Source organism: Tursiops truncatus, chromosome 20, assembly GCF_011762595.2.
Source record: "Tursiops truncatus isolate mTurTru1 chromosome 20, mTurTru1.mat.Y, whole genome shotgun sequence".
Taxonomy (NCBI): Eukaryota; Metazoa; Chordata; class Mammalia; order Artiodactyla; family Delphinidae; genus Tursiops; species Tursiops truncatus.
In genome coordinates this window covers 46,917,980-46,934,881 of record NC_047053.1, presented here as the reverse complement: position 1 = coordinate 46,934,881, position 16,902 = coordinate 46,917,980, and the positions used below count along the sequence as shown (strand labels likewise).

Genomic DNA, 16,902 nt, shown 5'->3' with positions numbered 1-16,902 from the left:
ATGAATACACAAAACCCAGCCCTTGTCAGGGCAGAAGCCCCTGGAATGAACGTCATCATAGACAGCACCAACGACCAGTACCCGAACCTGATGCCGCTCGGAGCTCCTAGAAGGCGAGAGGCCAGATGGAGGGAGCCCTCCCCGCACCCCTCCCATCTAAGGCCTGGGAAGGCCACAGGCTCCAAGACACCTCTTCTCTCCCAATCCCCCCAGACACAACGGAGCTCCTGCTGTACCCCAGAAAGCCGCACTTAGAAACCACCCTGCACCCCATGGGCCCTGCCACATATGGGCGATGGGGCCACTGCACTGGGGGGCCTTCCAAGGCAGGCCTGCAGCTCATGAGGGAGTGTGGCTCATCCCTCTATCAACGGGCAGGTCAACAAGTAATACATAAAGTGAAACACGAAACAAAGCTGAGGGGCATAACTGACTTTGTCCAGGAAAACCTAGCTTAAAATTTACACCCTCAAAACAAAACAGGCAAACGTGAACGACACCCCCAAGTTTACTCACCTGTTAGCGCTCTGAACGGGGTGCTCAGATCTTGGCCCGGCTGCCTGCCATCTGTCTGTCCCCTGCACGCAGGTGGCCGCACCCGCCAGCCCCCTGGAGGCCCCCCACCCCCTCCATCACCCAAACAGGATGGAGGCAACTGGGCAGGTGAGACAGCCTGGGAAGTGCCACCTGGGTCCCCGTGACCCCAAGATGACGCTGCTGGGGTGTCCCCAAGAAGGCTGCAGGCCTGTGTGCATACCTGAGAGCCGCGTACCTGGGAGCCGCGTACCTGGGAGCTGGGCTGCCTCTGCCTTCATCGCGCCCTCAGCCTCTCCAAGTCTGCTGCCTGGGGCTTCCTTTGCCAAGTCCACAGGGGCCTCCTGGCTCACGGACAGGGTGGTGTGTGTGCTGACCACCAGGATGCCCAGGCCGACCCAGAGCACCACCTGGACAAGACAAAGACCCCAAGAGCTAAAGGGGTCATGCAGTCCCTATGCCCCTGCCCTTCTTGGGGGGTGGGGCACAGCCCACAGAGGCCCCAACCACACTGACCACTAGATGATGGTCACTAACTGATCAGCGTGACCGAATCATGGGCCACATCTGCAGGAGCCACACTGGTGATGGGGCCGGTGGGGTGGCAGGGGTGCCGTGAGGGAGCCTGAAGACAGCAGGGGCAGCAAGTATGACATGGAGGGGCCTGCTGGCTGGAGAGACCCAAGCCCACCGGCCAGGCACCCTGGAGAACCCAGCAGCCACGCCTCCCCATGCCTAATGCTGCAGAGATTGGGTCCCTTGATGGTTCTGGCCAGGAGAGCAAGAATCTTGGGGCATCTGCCTAACCTGAAGGGGGCCCTTGCTTATCCCACCCCCTCACCCAGTAGAGGGCCCAGACCACTGGGTGCCCGGCTACAAATGACCTATCCCCAACATCACCCAGCAAGCCAGACACACCTGCAGCTGCAGGGCACAGCCGGGGAGACGGCTGGGAAGGAGGTGGCTCCTCGCCCCCTCTGGCCGTCGGTGCCCATCGGTGCTGCCCAGCGAGCCGAGCTGAAGGCACTACTGCTCGCCGAGGGGCCTCATCCCCACCTGGTCCCTCCTGTTGTGGCCCCCAGGCTGATCATAAGTGCTGCCCTCGGTGACTCAGTACACGAACCCCACATTGTGTAACTCTGTCTCCCCTGCAGCTCCTGTACACGTTGGGCCGACCCTCTCCATGTTACTTCTGCTGCCACAGCAGTGGACACTGCTTGTTCTGCCCTTCCCAGCCAGGCCCAGCCCATGCAGCTCTGCCCAAGGAGCCATAACTCCTGGTGCCGCAGAGAGGACCACAAGGCGGCCTGCCTGAAGAGCCAGGGGGCCCCACCACCCACCTCCACGTGCTCTCAGAGTCAGAACTCAAACCTTTTCCGAAAGGCACATTGACTCTTTGAAATATATCTGTTCAAAAGAACCGCTGAGACTTTCCCAGGCCCAACACAATTAGAGAAGAAAGATTTTGTGCAGGAAGAAAGGACCTGTGCTCCTGAAGGTGGGTCCAGCAAATGAGGAGAACCTTGGGGAGAAAGTCTGTTTCAACCGCTGCCACTCTGAAAACACTGAGCTGGTTCAGGGCTCATGGAAGCAAAATGCTGGCCGTGCTCCGGGATCAGCCATGGTTCAGGGAGGCCTGGTCAGTACCATGGACTTGAGAGGCCCCTCCGGCACTGACCACCAGCCGGCCTTAGTCAGGTGCACATGGGGACATTGTTGGATTTGAGCCCCTGGGGTCTGAGCAGCATCAGAAGACTGTACGCAGCTTGGGGTCAAGAGCTCCTGACTCTCGCCCCCCACCCCAAGTTATTTTCTTAAAAATGTGTGGATTCCCAGCTTCCGCTGTGTGCTCAAAGAGTAGCATGTTATACCCGCTCGCCATGAAGGGAAGATTCAAAGAGCAATGGTATCCAGAGGCGACCAAAGTAGTTTTAAAAAATTTAAAAGAAACTTTAAATCCCTTGCATCTCGCATTTCTCCAGACAAACAACAAAAAGAACTTCCCGTCCCGACTTGGACCCCGTAGCACTGACAGGATGAGGACAAGACCGAGTGAGAGTCCTGAAATACTCAAACGGCCAAAGTGGTTCTGCCTGCGTGGCCGGCCAGAGGGGGGGATGACAGCTCCAGAAGGGCCCCCAGGACAGCGCCAGGTGGGGATCCCAATGAGTCTGGGCTTCACCAGCAGAACCCCATTCCCCTCCAGGCCCTGATCTGGACAGCCCCTAAAATGGTTTTGACACAGAGATGAAGATGAAGAAACAATCTGCTTGGTTGTTTTTTGTTGGGTTTTTTTACGGGGACATCACTGAACATTCCACGGGAGATGGACAAGCCAAAGGCAACATTTCATCCCTGGCTTTGAATGATTTATTTCAACCCTTGGCTTTCTGGCCTTAAAGAAACAAATTGCACACAAAATAAAAAACGTTAACTCCATCAATGCTGGGAGACAGCAAGCTTCCCAAAAAAAGACCAAGAAAGCATCAACTTAAATTCAATTTACGAAGAAGAGCCTGCACAGAGCCAGGAAGCTCCGCCTGGCGTCACACACACACCTGCCACTGCCCCGGGCCCAGACATCCCACGAGCCCACTAGCCAAGTGTGTTCCCTGGCTCCACCCTGTCCAAGAAGATACCCCACCCACGCTCCCCCACCCGGCGGCAGTCTCCACCCCACCCTTCGCCGAGACCCCCCCTCGTCCCCTGACACACCTGGCTCTCAAGCTGCCCTGGGCTTTGCGGGGTACTTGCCAGCTGACCACTGTCTGAGCATGAGCAGCCTGCTGGCCCTGCCAGAGCCTTTGTAACTGGTCACAGTCCCAGCTCTCCACTCTCACCCTTTGCTTTGAAGAAATGCCACAGGTCCGCAGAAACCTCCAGGCAGGGAAGCCAAAGCCACCCCAGCTTGAGGGGAGCAGAGGATTAATGGCAGGCTGGCGTCAGTGAGGACGTGGGAGGGCCATGCCTCACACCGAGGGAATCTAGGTCCACGGGTGATGCTGATGCAGTGACCAGATCACAGTCTGCAAGCAGGCATGTGTGGGGAGGCAAGAGTCAGCCAGAGCCACGGTGGGCACAAGGCCCCCAGGGCAGTGTCAGGAGCTCCAGGTGGGCCAGACTTTGGAAAGGGCACAGGTGTTGGCCAACTCCCTGGGGCAGCCATGACAAGTATGCACTGACCACAGACCCCCACCACTACCCCACCAAAGGCCTGAGGCGTCCATGAGCCCCCAGGGTCACAAGAGGCCAGAGCACCCAGGTTGCCGCTCTGCCATGAAGTTTGGGAGGCTGATGCCGCACATGTGTGAACAGGGACAGTCATCAGTTCCCCCAAAGTCCTGATAAGGAAGAGATGCTGCTCCCAGAAGAAGGGGCCACAGCTGAGGTCTGTACCACACCAGCCAGCAGTGATGGAATGATGGGGAACACGGGGGAGCCAGCTGGGGTACAGGGCTGTCATGGCCTCAAGACGGGGACAGGAGGGCACCTGTGCCTGCAGAACCCGTCTTCCAGGTACAACTTCCTGCAAATCCAGAGCTGCTTTGAAACGGGACAAGGTTGGTGAGCGAGCCGGGTGCACCAGACGTCTGATCACGCAGCCCTGACTTCTGTTCTTCTTAACCAGTTGCAGAGCCGCCAGGAGAAACACAAACACATCCTGACGTCTCAGCCCAGGTACATACGGCAAAACCAGGGGCTTGGCCTGGGGACCATGTGCGATGCGACACCCCAAGGCTCCCAATCTGCTGGGGTCCCCGACTCAGAACCAGAGACAAGCCCTGGCTGGGAAGAAGGTGTCCCCTTTCACTGCTCACATATGAGACTGAAGATGTACACGTTCAAACGAAACCACCTCGAGGCAGGGGCTCCGGAGCCCGCCCCGTGCACCCCAATTTGGGTCTTCAGGGCAGTGTGATCAGGGCATGGCAGGCATCCTAGCCCAGAGGCCAGGGCGTCACAGCCTGGGTGGGGTCCAACAGGTCCTGGTGTGCGTTTGTGTCCCTGTCTCAGGAGCACAGCGGCGCCTTCTGGCCCTCCCTGCGGATGCTCCCCAGTGCTCCACACAAGGACAGCTATGGAGGCTGGTGCCGCTCTGGCTCAGGGCTCCACTGCCTCTCGTGAGTCCCAGGTGGCCCTGCTACCCCTGCCGGCTCCCGGCCGCAGCATCAACTCCGGACGGTGAAACCCATCCCTTCCGCCTCAGCCCCACTGGAGAGACCCTCTGAGTTCTCGAATTTTCAAGATAAAGGATGAACTAGTGATGACAGATGAGGTTCTTTTCGATTTGCTAGGGGCCAACTGTGTTTTCGCGGTCCCTGCTTATTCTTCTGAGGACGTTTCTCAGAATACTCTTTTATGCTTTTCTCCGGCACAGCTATGATGGGCCCATCACCCGTGCCCCCTACCTTCCCTGGCTCTTCCCAAGGTCCGGGGCCAGTAACAAGCACCTCTGTGCCAGCAGCGCTCAGGCATCTGGGGCAAGTAGACTCGGGCTAACGCCAGGTCTGTGCCATCCTAGGGAGCAGCAGCCGGGGCTCCCAGGACAGGAGGGACACACTCCAAGCGGGTACCCTCCGGGCCCTAGGTCTGCACACCAGACTCCAGCCACATTTCTTTCTTTTTTTTTGCGGTACGCGGGCCTCTCACTATTGTGGCCTCTCCCGTTGCGGAGCACAGGCTCCGGACGCGCAGGCTCAGCGGCCATGGCTCACGGGCCCAGGCGCTCCGCGGCATGTGGGATCCTCCCGGACCGGGGCATGAACCCGTATCCCCTGCATCGGCAGGCGGTCTCTCAACCAGCCACATTTCTGAGCATGCCCCTTGCAAGGTTCATTTTCCTCAAAACATGAAAACTCCGTGGTAAATAAAACAGCAGGGCATATAAACGGTATGCCACAGTCAGATGGTCGATTCTACGACTGATCTGCGATGTACCTCACCAAGACACTAAGTCCAAAGGGGAAACTTTCCATCTTCTGTGCACGTAGTCCGAAAGTAGTTAATATAATTTAATATGCTTTCCAGTTTTAAAAATCCATAGTAACACAGGCACAGATAGACGTCTCTTTAACGCGATTCTGCATGTGTTCACGTCTACAGACACGTGGGGGCGTTTGAATGCGCATGTTCATTTCTGTACATGAAGCCAAAACCAGCATTACGCTCGACAATTCAACACTGGAAGCTGTCCCAGCTGAGTTGGGAAGACGACTAGCTGCCCCCCCCCGCGCCCCCGCCAGCGCCACGGCGAGAGGTGTAGGACGACACAGATGAGAGAGAAACAACTGGAAAGGGGGAGGTGAAATTAAGAAAAGATGCTGTAAGGTCAGAAGGTAAAAAAAGTTAATATATGAGAATCTATAGTCTCCCTACGTACAAACAATCAGGAAAGCCAGAGGAAGGAGAGGTCCCAGTATCACAGGCACATGTAGCAGAGGGATGCTGGTGCAGCAGACGGAGACGGGGAAGGGGGGCTGAGTGCAGCTGTGACGACTGAACGCCACACCCCATTATCACACTGGGAGGCTCACAAATACACTCTGCAGATTAGCCAGAGCATCAAGGGAATGATTCTCTCCAAAGTTATCTACAGCTTCAACGAGTTCCAATTAGACCAAAACCAAAAAGGTGGATTTATTTTTGTTAAGAGTCAGATCAGCTGACTGGAACATTCACACAGAAAGTAAACAGGGAGTTCCCTGGTGGCCTAGTGGTTAGGATTCCGGGCTTTCACTGCCGTGACCTGGGTTCAATCCCTGTTTGGGGAACTAAGATCCCGCAAGCCACATGGAGCAGCCAAAAAAAAAAAAAAAGTAAGCAAGCAAGAACATCCAGAAACGTCATTAATGAAAGAAAAGAGATTAGAATTCAAACGTTTTCAGAGCCACACAACAAGGGAGCACCATCACAAGGCTGGGTAATTAAAACAGCGTGGACGGCCACGTCACTGGACGGGACATCCAGGAAATTAAAATACAAGTCCCAAATGAGCCCAAATACATACAAGAACTTAATATACAGGAGCAGTAACATTTCATATCACTGATGGACGAACAGTGTTCTGACAACTAGAAAGCCATCTAGAAAAACTGAGGATACCTACTTTGTTTCTTACACCAAAATAGAATGCCGATGGGTCAAAGATTTAAATGGAAAAATGAAATCATGGAATTACTGAAAGAACTGAGGGAAGAATTCCTTAAAATAATACTGAAGTGGAAGGGTCATTTTAACAATGACTTTTTTCTCTCCTACAAAGAGTCTGATAGACTAAAACACTGGTACTTCACAAACTGGGAAAAACATTTGCAATTTGGCAGGCAATGGGCCAATTTCCTCATATTATAAGGAGTTCCTAAAACTCACCAAAATCCCCAATTGAAGACTGGTGAACAACCTCAGCAGCTAAGACTTGAAGGGTGAGAGACTCCAGAGAACAGATAAGCACCGAGGGGCCACCAGGCCAGGCTTTTCCCAGTCAGCAGTGCTGAACAGCCCTGGAGCCTGCAGACACACAGACTGGGCCCCAGGCATTAGAAGTGAGGGCTCCCCGGCAGCCAGAACCGGAGCGGCTACAATCCTGGAGAAGAGGAACCCTCCAAGGATGCACCCACGTTCTGTGTTCAGTTCTCCCCTGAGGCACGTGCCAGCCACCAGCTGGGCAGAGTTGTGCAGAGAGCAGTTGCCAAGAGGATGAAAGCTAAGCAGATAAGTTAGCAATCTGCGGGGGACTGCACTGAGACTCAGGAAGGGCTCCACTCTAGGGGTGAGGGCAAACCTGAAACAGATTGGCCTCAAGTGGACACAGGCCTTCTGCCCATCCTCTCCATCTGCTGGACAGAGGACAACATCATCCAGAGGCTCCACGATTTCTCACATACACCTACACAAAGTACCAAGCATGTCAGGGGACAGGACCAGGCCCCAGAAAACCAAGAGGGTGCAAAGGATCAATATAAACAAACTGACTATTTGAACAATAATAATGATGTCTTGTGGTGTTTAAAATATATGTAAAATTAAAATACATAAAAACAACAGCACCGAAGGCCAGAGGAAGGTAAATGGAGTTAAAATATCATTGGATAGTTGCCTCATCTGGGAAACAGTCAAAAAAAACTAACTTATGGTCAACTCTAATAAGCCGAGGATTCACATTAAACTGCCTCGTATAACCACTAGTAGAACAGAAACGTACAGCAGCTAATGGAAGAACAGACAATAAATACCTAAAATGCTTGATTTATCCAAAAGGCAGCAAGCAAAAAAGAAACAGAAAAAAGAACATATGGGACAAATAGAAAACAAAGAGTAAGACGGAAGCTTTAATCCCCCCAAATCAGTAATTTTATTAACTGTAAATAGTCTTAAATACTCCTATTATCAGGATGGATCAAAACAAAACAAAACAAAAGCCAACTAAATGCTCTTACCCGAGACATACCTTAAATATAAAGGCATAGAGAGATCAAAAGAGAAAGGATAATAAAAACAATATTGTGCAAATATAAACCCCAAATAAAGCTGGATTAGCTACACTGTTCAGACAGGGCTGCCTATAAGGAGAGAAGCATTTCCAAAGATAAAAAGGGACATTTCACAACCAAAAGGGTCAGTTTAATAAGATATAGCCATTTTAAAACTGTATGCTCCTAATAACATAGCTTCAAAACAAAAAGCAAAAATTGATATAACAAGACAAATAAGCCTATAATTAAAGTGGGAACTGTCACACCTTTTTCATAAGTGATACACAAGAAGATTAAAAAATCAGTAAGAATATGTAAAATCTAAAAATCACAGTTACTAAACTCAACTCAACCACATGTTGGATGCATACTGCATCCAACAACTGCAGACTCTACAGACAGCTAAACAGCCATCAGAATAGACCATCTGCTGGGCCCCAAGAAATGTCAGAGGACTGAAGTTCTTCAGCTTGTGTTCTCGAATCACACTGGGACTGTGCTCGAAATAAAAGAGAGTCCTGGAAAATCCCCCAAAGTTTGGAAATCTAAAGAAGCTACTGGTGACAATCAGCTAGAGTCCCCAAAGGGCTGTAGACAGAAGGGGGTTCCGATAAGGAAAGGTTTGATATCTGCCTCAGGAGGAGCACAGCAGTCAAGAGCAGAGCTAATATAATCTAATATGTAGGACCCAGTGCAAAATGAAGATGTGTGGCCTTTTATCCAAAAATCAGGTAAACAGTACCATTAAAAGTACTAGAATGTTTTCCCTTTTTTCTGTGGTCTCTCTCATAACTCGTTACAGTGTTTTTTCTGTTTGTGATTTTGCTGTTAGAGAAAAAGTTAAAATTTTATATTATTAGCATTAAAAATACATAAATAAATAAAGAAGCCAGTGGTGAAATAAGAAATAAGGATGGGGCTTCCCTGGTGGCGCAGTGGTTGAGAGTCCACCTGCCGATGCAGGGGACACAGGTTCGTGCCCCGGTCCGGGAAGATCCCACATGCCGCCGAGCGGCTGGGCCCGTGAGCCATGGCCGCGGAGCCTGCACGTACGGAGCCTGTGCTCCGCAACGGGAGAGGCCACAACAGTGAGAGGCCCGCGTATCACAAAAAAAAAAAAAAAAAAAAAAAAGAAATAAGGATGGAAATTAGGAAAAACTGCAAAATGATGATGTCAAGTCTTCAATCTATAGTTTGATGCAATCCCAGTCAAATGCCAACAGCTGAGAAGCCACTTCTAAAACTGACTTGGGGGACGTCCCTGGCGGTCCAGCAGTTAAGACTCTGCACTTTCACTGCAGAGGGCACGGGCTCCATCCCTGGTCGGGGAACTAAGATCCCACATGCTGCGTGGTGCAGTCAAAAAATTTTAAAAATTAAAAAAAATAAAATTGAGTTGGAAATGCAAACAGCCAACAATAGGAAAGGCCATCTTTAAAGCAGCCAGTATCAAAACTCCCTACAAAACCTTAGCAACCAACACAGTGTAGCGCTAGTGTGGGAGAGACTGACAGACCAGTGGATGGGAGTTCCCAGCCTCACACGTACACAGGTGACTGATGACAACGGTGCCCAGCAACGCTGGGGCAAGGGGTTGCTGCTCAACTGGAGAGTCACACAGAACACAACCCCTGACCCCTGCCACACACCAAGCGTTCCAGATGGGAAGTAGATCTAAATGTGAAAGAGAAAATACAAGGCTTCTACAGTATGACAGAGTAGACGGTCTTCAGGACCTGGGGATAAGCAAATTTCCTAAGTAGTACATAAAAAGCACACAGCAAAAGAAAAACTCAAAAAACTGAACTACACTGAAATTACGAACATCTGTTGATCAGAAGGTGTCATTTAGAAAGTGAAAAGGCAGCCAAGAATGAGACAAAACATTTGTAATATATACTTCTGAAAAAAGTCTTATATCTAGAATCTTTTACAAACCTCTACAAATCAATAAGAAAAAAATAACCCAATAGTTAAAAAATGGGCAAGACTTGAAAGGCGTTCACAAAGAAGACACCCACACGGCTAACAAGAGTATGAAAAGGTGCTCAACAGTCATCTGGAAATTGCAAATTAAAACCCAAATGAGGTACTGCTACACGTCCATCGGAAGGGCTAGCATCTAACAAAGGGACAGTAGATGTTAAAGCAACTAAAATTCCAATATGGTGCCTGAGGACCACTTTGGAAAGCTGGAAAAAGTCTGGCAAAATCTACTAAAATTGGACAGACATAACCTCAGGACCCAACAATTCCGCACCTAGGTGAATAACGAACAAAAGTGCACACACGCTGCACCAGGAGAGACGTGCAGAACGGCCCGTCCAGGACACCCTGCTCTGGGTGACTGTAGATTCCTACAGTGGAGAATCACATGGCAGGGAAGACGGGCAAACCACCCCTGGCCACCCTGGCAGTAACGCGGAGGAACTCAGGCATGATGCTGAGTAAGGAGGCTAGACACACGCCGACACTTCCTGTGAGACTCCATTTGTACTAACTTGAAAGGCAGGTAAAATTATTCCAAAATGTTAGAAGACAGACAGGCAGTAACCTTAGTGGAGGAAAGACTGTGGGGCGCCCCAGGGAAGCTTCAAGTGCTGGAATGTTCTGTATCTGGCCTGGAGGTGGTTCCAGGTGTGGAACTTAGCCGACATGTATCAAGCTGTACCTGAGAATTATGTGTTTTGCCATATGTATACTACGCTCCTAAAAAATTTACCAAAATCAACCGGTAAGAAAAAGCTCAACAACTCCATTAAAGGTGAGCAAAAAGCACGGACAGTTCATGGAAAGAGAAATGCTCACCTTCACTCCAGAGCAGCCGAGACCTGCCACCATCCTCGGGCTGACGGAGGGGAGAGGCAGAGCTTGGCTGCTAACCTGCACACGGGCCCTTGGGGGAAAGCTCCCACTCCTGACATAGGGATCCCGGGGCCCAGAGAGCTTCCTATAGGTACTTTCTCAAATATACAGAAATGCTCGTGGGCACAGATAGTCACCCTGGCATTGTCTGTAACAGTGAAAGACTGGAGAGGTGACACCAACAAGACAGTCCCCAGCGAGACAGTGTGGATGTCCTCAGTAGGGGATGGAGACGGGGACGTGAGCGTGTGGCACACACAGATAATCCGGTCACTGTACAGAGGCGGGGGAAAGCGGTTCAGCACTCAATGCTCAGATAAGCGTGGTCAGCAGCTCGGCTCGGCGGCCCTGCGGTGCAAGGCCGCTCACCTTGCCTTAACCCCACGTTTCTCAGACCTACAGGACCACGATCCTTTTGTGCTAAGAAACACAACGAGTTCACAGGAACTTCAGAGAACACCGCCTCCTGCTCTCCCCGACCCAGACCCGCCCTGAGTGGGGCTGAGAGCGCCGTGCAGCACGCACCTGGGAAGAGAGGGAGTTCTTGTGGATCTTCTTGTAGATCAGCGCCGGGCAGATGAAGCAGATGAGGCTTCCCATCGTGGCGCCCGTGAGGCCCAGGATTGTCTCCACTGGGAACAAGAGTGACAGGGAGGGGTGAGCTTCCAGCGAGCAGGGTGAGGAGCCTTGCCACTAAGGCGCATCTACGCGTGCCGCCGGACAGCAGCGAGGAGCGGGGCACAGCCTTCTGTGCCTGCAAGGACCCTTAGGGTGTCCGATCTGACAGCGTCGGGCCAGGCGCCTCAGGCAAGTCCCCTCCACTCTGTACCTCAGCTTCCTCGCCAGTGAGGTGAGGCTAACAGCACTGCCCGCCCCATGCTGGGTCCACAATGCTGTTATGGCTCCTCGCAGAGCGTCTGGGCGGCCAGCGGGGGCTTCTGGGCCGGATCATCTTACATCACCCCACCTGCTGCCCAGCAAGTGACTGAGCAGGGCCTGTCCTGGTTGCGTGGGGAAGCTGGGAGCCTGGAGTGTGGGGCCTGGGGGTCGCTCTCTGGAGGGCATGCGGGGCCCACTCGATGTCTGAGGACAGTGAGCTCTGTCTGTGCTGCAGCAGGACATCGGACAACAGAAATCTTGCCCAGGGCCCTTCCCTTTTCCCTGGGTGACGTGTCAACGAAATCAGGAGTCAGCAGTCAGGAGCTTCTTTATAACCACTAACTTCACACATCAGGTGGGGACCCCGCATCGCAGCTTCCACCCACGTGTTTGTGGTCACATCAAGCTGCGGCCTTTTCTCCCAAGCCTTTCTCAGGCCAAAGAAAAAAGCGCCCAAGAGTCTCTAGACTTTTTTTTGACCAGAGAGGACGGTGGTGAGATTCTGAGCGTCTTGGTTGAACACGAGACTTGAGGCAGGGGCGCACAACAGCAGGAAGGGGGCACGGGGCAGAACAGGCCAGCAGGAGGCCAGCCGCTGCAGCAGCCCCACTTACCATTTGGGATCATGATTCCACCGACCATGGTTCCAAACACAACCGAGAGGGTGAGGGCTTTAAACCGCAGGGGCGGCATGTAGCCTCCAGCGGCAAAGGTCCCATCTTTTTGCTACATGAAAGAAAATAAAAACAAGGTTCTGAAGTGACCAATTTCCTCTCCACCCTGCAGTGAGCAAGTCCTTAAAGGGCTCTGCCAACACCCCAGGTAGGTCTGCCCGGGAGGTGGCAGGCGAGTACTCTGGGCACAGGCAGATGTGCCTGAACGTGAACCTGCAACCAGAACTGCGGACCCCAGGAAGGTCCAGGCTGCTCCTCACAGCAGCTACGGTGGTAAATAACAACTTCGTTCTGAGATACGAAGAACAAATCCTTCTGTTCTCCTTTTAGAGCAATGCTGTGAGAGAGATTTTTAAAAATACGGCATAGCACGGGAAACAGAACACATCCCCAGTTCACAGTGACACGCAGTGGGTTTCAGGGTGCAGTGGGCCCCCCATGCACGCAGACAGGCTCGGCTGCGCCATCCTCGTCTCCAGCAGGCGCGTCCAGGAAGAAGACAAGGGGGCAAGTCAAGTCATTACATGTTGTAAGCAAGCCAAAGAGACCACCTCTGGCCTCACCTCCACATCCATAGGCACAGGGGCACCGGAAGCACCTCATCAGGCTGTGGTGAGGACCAAAGGAGGTGATTGGGAGTGAAGCTTCTAGAACAGTGCTGTGCACACAGGAGGGGCTAGCCATGATTACTATTGCTGGGCTAGGAAAACAGCACTCAAGTGAAGCTTCAGACCCTTCCAGAACTATAGTTTGGAGGCACCCAATATCCAGAATTGACTTGCACAGGCAGCTTTCTTAGGACAGACTAGTGAGGGAGGTTGTTAGGTCTACACCCTCTGACTCAGAAACCTACAGAAATTTACCCAAGAAACACTCCAAGAGGAGAAGAAGAAATGGGCAGCTACATGCAGGAAGGGTGTCACGAGAGTCACCCGTGATAGGTCAAGGGTGAAAGACCAGCAATGAACACGAAGTGAGAGCAAGGGCTTAGTGATGCTGGGGGTTTCTATGGATACACATGGACTAAAGACGGGAGAAAACACAGCGAGAGGAAATCTGCAAAGAGATGCACACAAACGCCAAGGGGAGCAGAACGGGTCATTCGAATGAGGATGGAGGCATGCAGGTAAGTTTTCCACTTGAATTAACGTTTCCTTTAATACCGCTACTGATTTTCTAATTTAAAAAAATCACAAAAACATGTTATTTACAGAAACACAAATGCTGTTCAGATATGAAGTACATGTTTGCATCAGAGGACCCCATGGCCGTATAAGCTAGCCTGCCGCGCCCCCCAGGGGACAGAGCCTTGCTTGGTGCCCAGGTGCCTGAACAGCTAACAGGGGTGGGGCAGGCAGCCAGTTCTTCAGGACTGGAGCTCTGCCTCAAGGTGTTATCCCTGGTGGCAGAATCTGTGGGAGGCTGCCTCAACCATGCGCCAAGCCACATGGACGAGCCCAGTTCCAGCTGTCCTTGAGGCCTAGGCAGCCACCCACCCCGTCTGCCTACCAGACTCTCCCCTCCCCGCCACCATGGCCTAAGCAGTTCAAGTGGCCACCAGGAGTCCTGGCTGACGCCACAGACCAGGCTCAAGGACTCGGGCAGGAACACAAGAACCACCGCAGAGAGACAGGGCCAACCCCATGCCCTCGCCCTTGGGCACGAGCTACCACACTTGCACCTCTTGTTGTCAACGGGCAGGAGTTAGAGAGCCGGGGAATGTGGGTTCCCACTGTACATTTGGAAAACTGCTTACACAGGACTACATGGCGCTGGGCCTACACACACGACAGCAAACAAAACTCAGCCTCTCTCAAGGTTCAGATGTCCTTTGTCAAATTATCAAAACTTTCCCTTACACAAATGTAAAGAGAATGGTGGCCTGAGCCCAGCGTTCATCTGCCCACCCGGCCAGCCATTATCAGCTCCTGTCAGTTAAACCAGCTCTTCTGAGTTCCCAACCACTCCTTTCCCACAGGGTTGTGCTGAAGCAAGCCCCTGATTTCCTGCTACTTCTCCGATGTGGGGGACAGCAGGGAAGTCACAGGACACGAGCCTAACCTGCTTGGACACTGGGCCTGACTCCACATCTCCTGCTGGAATCGACCCGATTGATCTGAGGCTCTGTTCTCCAAAGTTGGTTAAAAAAAAAGATCCCTATTAAAAGATTTCATTTTAATTGGAGTTTTTAATTTTTAACTAGGAAAAACTCTTCCTACTACCGCCCAGGAAAATAAAGAACTAGCAAAAGCCACTTGAGGACAACATAACTGAGACCAGGGCAGAAACAATTTCGGGCAGAACGCCGTCCGAGGGGCCCTGAGCACCTTACCTGCTGCTCGAAAAGCAGCGTGTTCAAGGCCTGTCTGCAGGGCAGGATCATCATGGGGAAGCCTACGGCCACGGACATCATGAAGCCCACACGGATCATCTCGGTCACCAGGTTGGAAGGGAAATGCATGAGCACGTTGCCCGCGGTGGCCTCGGTGAAGCTCACATAGCCGAAGAAGCCCACCTGCAGGGGGACGACAGAGGGATGGAGGGAGCATGTGGTGAGAGGGGCGCACCCTCCCCGGAACAGCCGCGAGCCTCATCACGAGCAGCTGCAGCAAGACCAAGGCCCCCCAGCTCCTGGCTCGTAAACAACCTCCTTGACAAGCAGAGGCTGAAGGTCTAAAGGTGAGAGTCCGATGTGGCTTCTCCCCACTTCGACAACAGGGCACCAAGAGAAGGGAGCTGCCTGCATGGAAAGGGAGCATCGGAATGCCCCATGAGCCCCGCAGAGGGGCTGGACTTAATCTGGCTCAAAACCCAAACCATGGGGTAAATCAAGGTCCCCACGAGCTCAGGCTCAGCGTGGACAACAATCTGACGGACCATTTGTAAAAACCAACAAGAATGGTGGAACCACAAAGTTCACGGAAACAAGCCAGACTCTCAGTGAATTTATATCTCTATTTGCCATGTAAAAAAACAACGAAGGGGCTTCCCTGGTGGCGCAGTGGTTGAGAGTCCGCCTGCCGATGCAGGGGACATGGGTTCGTGCCCCGGTCCGGGAGGATCCCACATGCTGCGGAGCGGCTGGGCCTGTGAGCCATGGCCGCTGAGCCTGCGCGTCCGGAGCCTGTGCTCCGCAACGGGAGAGGCCACAGCAGTGGGAGGCCCGCGTACCGGGGGGAAAACAACAACAAAGAGGAGAATTAAGAAGACTGGAGGGAAAATCTCCCAAAACATGAACTGTATCTGCACCTGTGGGCTGGAACCTGTGATATCCTTTCTCTGCTATTTCACTGTCTCCCACTTCTCACTGATGGACCACCTTTCTACAGCACATCAGCAGAGCTCTTGGGGAGGCTCCAGGCCCTGCGCTGAGGCACCCACGCTCCTCCCGGGATGGGGACAACACCACCACCTGGGGAGCGGGCTCACAGGTGGCCCTGGAGCTGAGCGGGCACTGGGATGGGAAGGAGAGAGGGCAGGCCTGCGCTGGGGGACTGGAGGAACTGTGCAAGGGGGTGGGGTGTGAAAGGGTTCCTACCATGACATAGAAGGTGGTGACCACATTGAGGGAGGAGGCGAAGATGGAGCTCATGGCTTTCACTGATGGCTCATCCAGGCTGTCATAGGTGGGCAGGACCTGGCTGTATAAAAATGAGCGACTTCACGGAGCCGATTCCAGAGACAGACACACCTCCCCCGGAGCCCCAGCCGAGTCTCCAACACCTGCCTTCCCACCACGCTGGCCACCACTGGAGCCGAGGCCGAGCTCTCACAATACTACAGACAGTACTCAGAGCCCTCCCTGAACGTGATCTCTGTAAACATTTCAGAAGTGCCACAGGATGAAAGGCCGTTTGTTCCACTGCAGCAGGAGCGTGACCGCTCCGGGCTGGGCTGAAGCACCCCGTGTTTACAGGGGAAGCAGGAAGCGGTTCAGAGCATCGCTGTCAAAAGAATGGAAAGTTAAACAAACAAGCCGGGCTGCCTGCCCATCTCAGCGCCTCAGCGAGGGGCTCAGAGCCGGCGTGGACCCAGCTCTGCGACGGGAAGAGTGGCTTCAGTCCCACGGCCCACAGCCAGCAGGGCAGTGCCGCCAGGCCTGGGAGGGATGCGTCCATGCAGGCTCTCTGCAAACAGCAGGCAGGGACCCTGCACCTGCGAGACGTGGGCCCCACGGAGGCAAACAGGAAGGGGCGGTGGGGGGGACGGGGGTCTCCTGTGCAGCCCTGAGAGGAGAAAGCAGGGTGACGCTATGCTGAAGGCTCAGGCTCAGCACCAAGGGAGACGGGGCCAGCGGTCACGCCACGCGGGAGGCCGGGAGGGGGCGCGTCAGGACATAAATGAAACCACAATAGTCAGTGGAGCCAAATCCCAAAACCGCCTTTAAAAAAGTGAAAGGAGAACAAAGAGGACCCGCTAACGTTATTAACAGCAAACGACAAGGATGAGGATGGGGGAGGCCTGGCCGGCAGAAGCTG

The 16,902-nt window shown here is 53.0% G+C and overlaps 1 protein-coding gene across 10 annotated transcripts in view; it reads right to left on the bottom strand.

The window, feature by feature from the left end:
- Positions 1 to 16,902, bottom strand: part of SLC38A10 (solute carrier family 38 member 10) — a 42,342-nt gene that overhangs the window by 12,571 nt on the left and 12,869 nt on the right. For 5 of the 10 annotated variants that reach the window (XM_073797365.1, XM_019940725.3, XM_019940728.3 and 2 more), the window contains 5 exons: positions 15,963 to 16,065; positions 14,757 to 14,939; positions 12,365 to 12,476; positions 11,397 to 11,503; positions 758 to 944 (listed from right to left, as the gene is read on the bottom strand). In XM_073797365.1, the coding sequence (XP_073653466.1) occupies positions 758 to 944; positions 11,397 to 11,503; positions 12,365 to 12,476; positions 14,757 to 14,939; positions 15,963 to 16,065 (692 nt within the window). The remainder of the gene's footprint in view (positions 1 to 757; positions 945 to 11,396; positions 11,504 to 12,364; positions 12,477 to 14,756; positions 14,940 to 15,962; positions 16,066 to 16,902) is intronic. The other 5 variants (XM_073797367.1, XM_019940727.3, XM_019940732.3 and 2 more) reach the window with 2 other exon arrangements.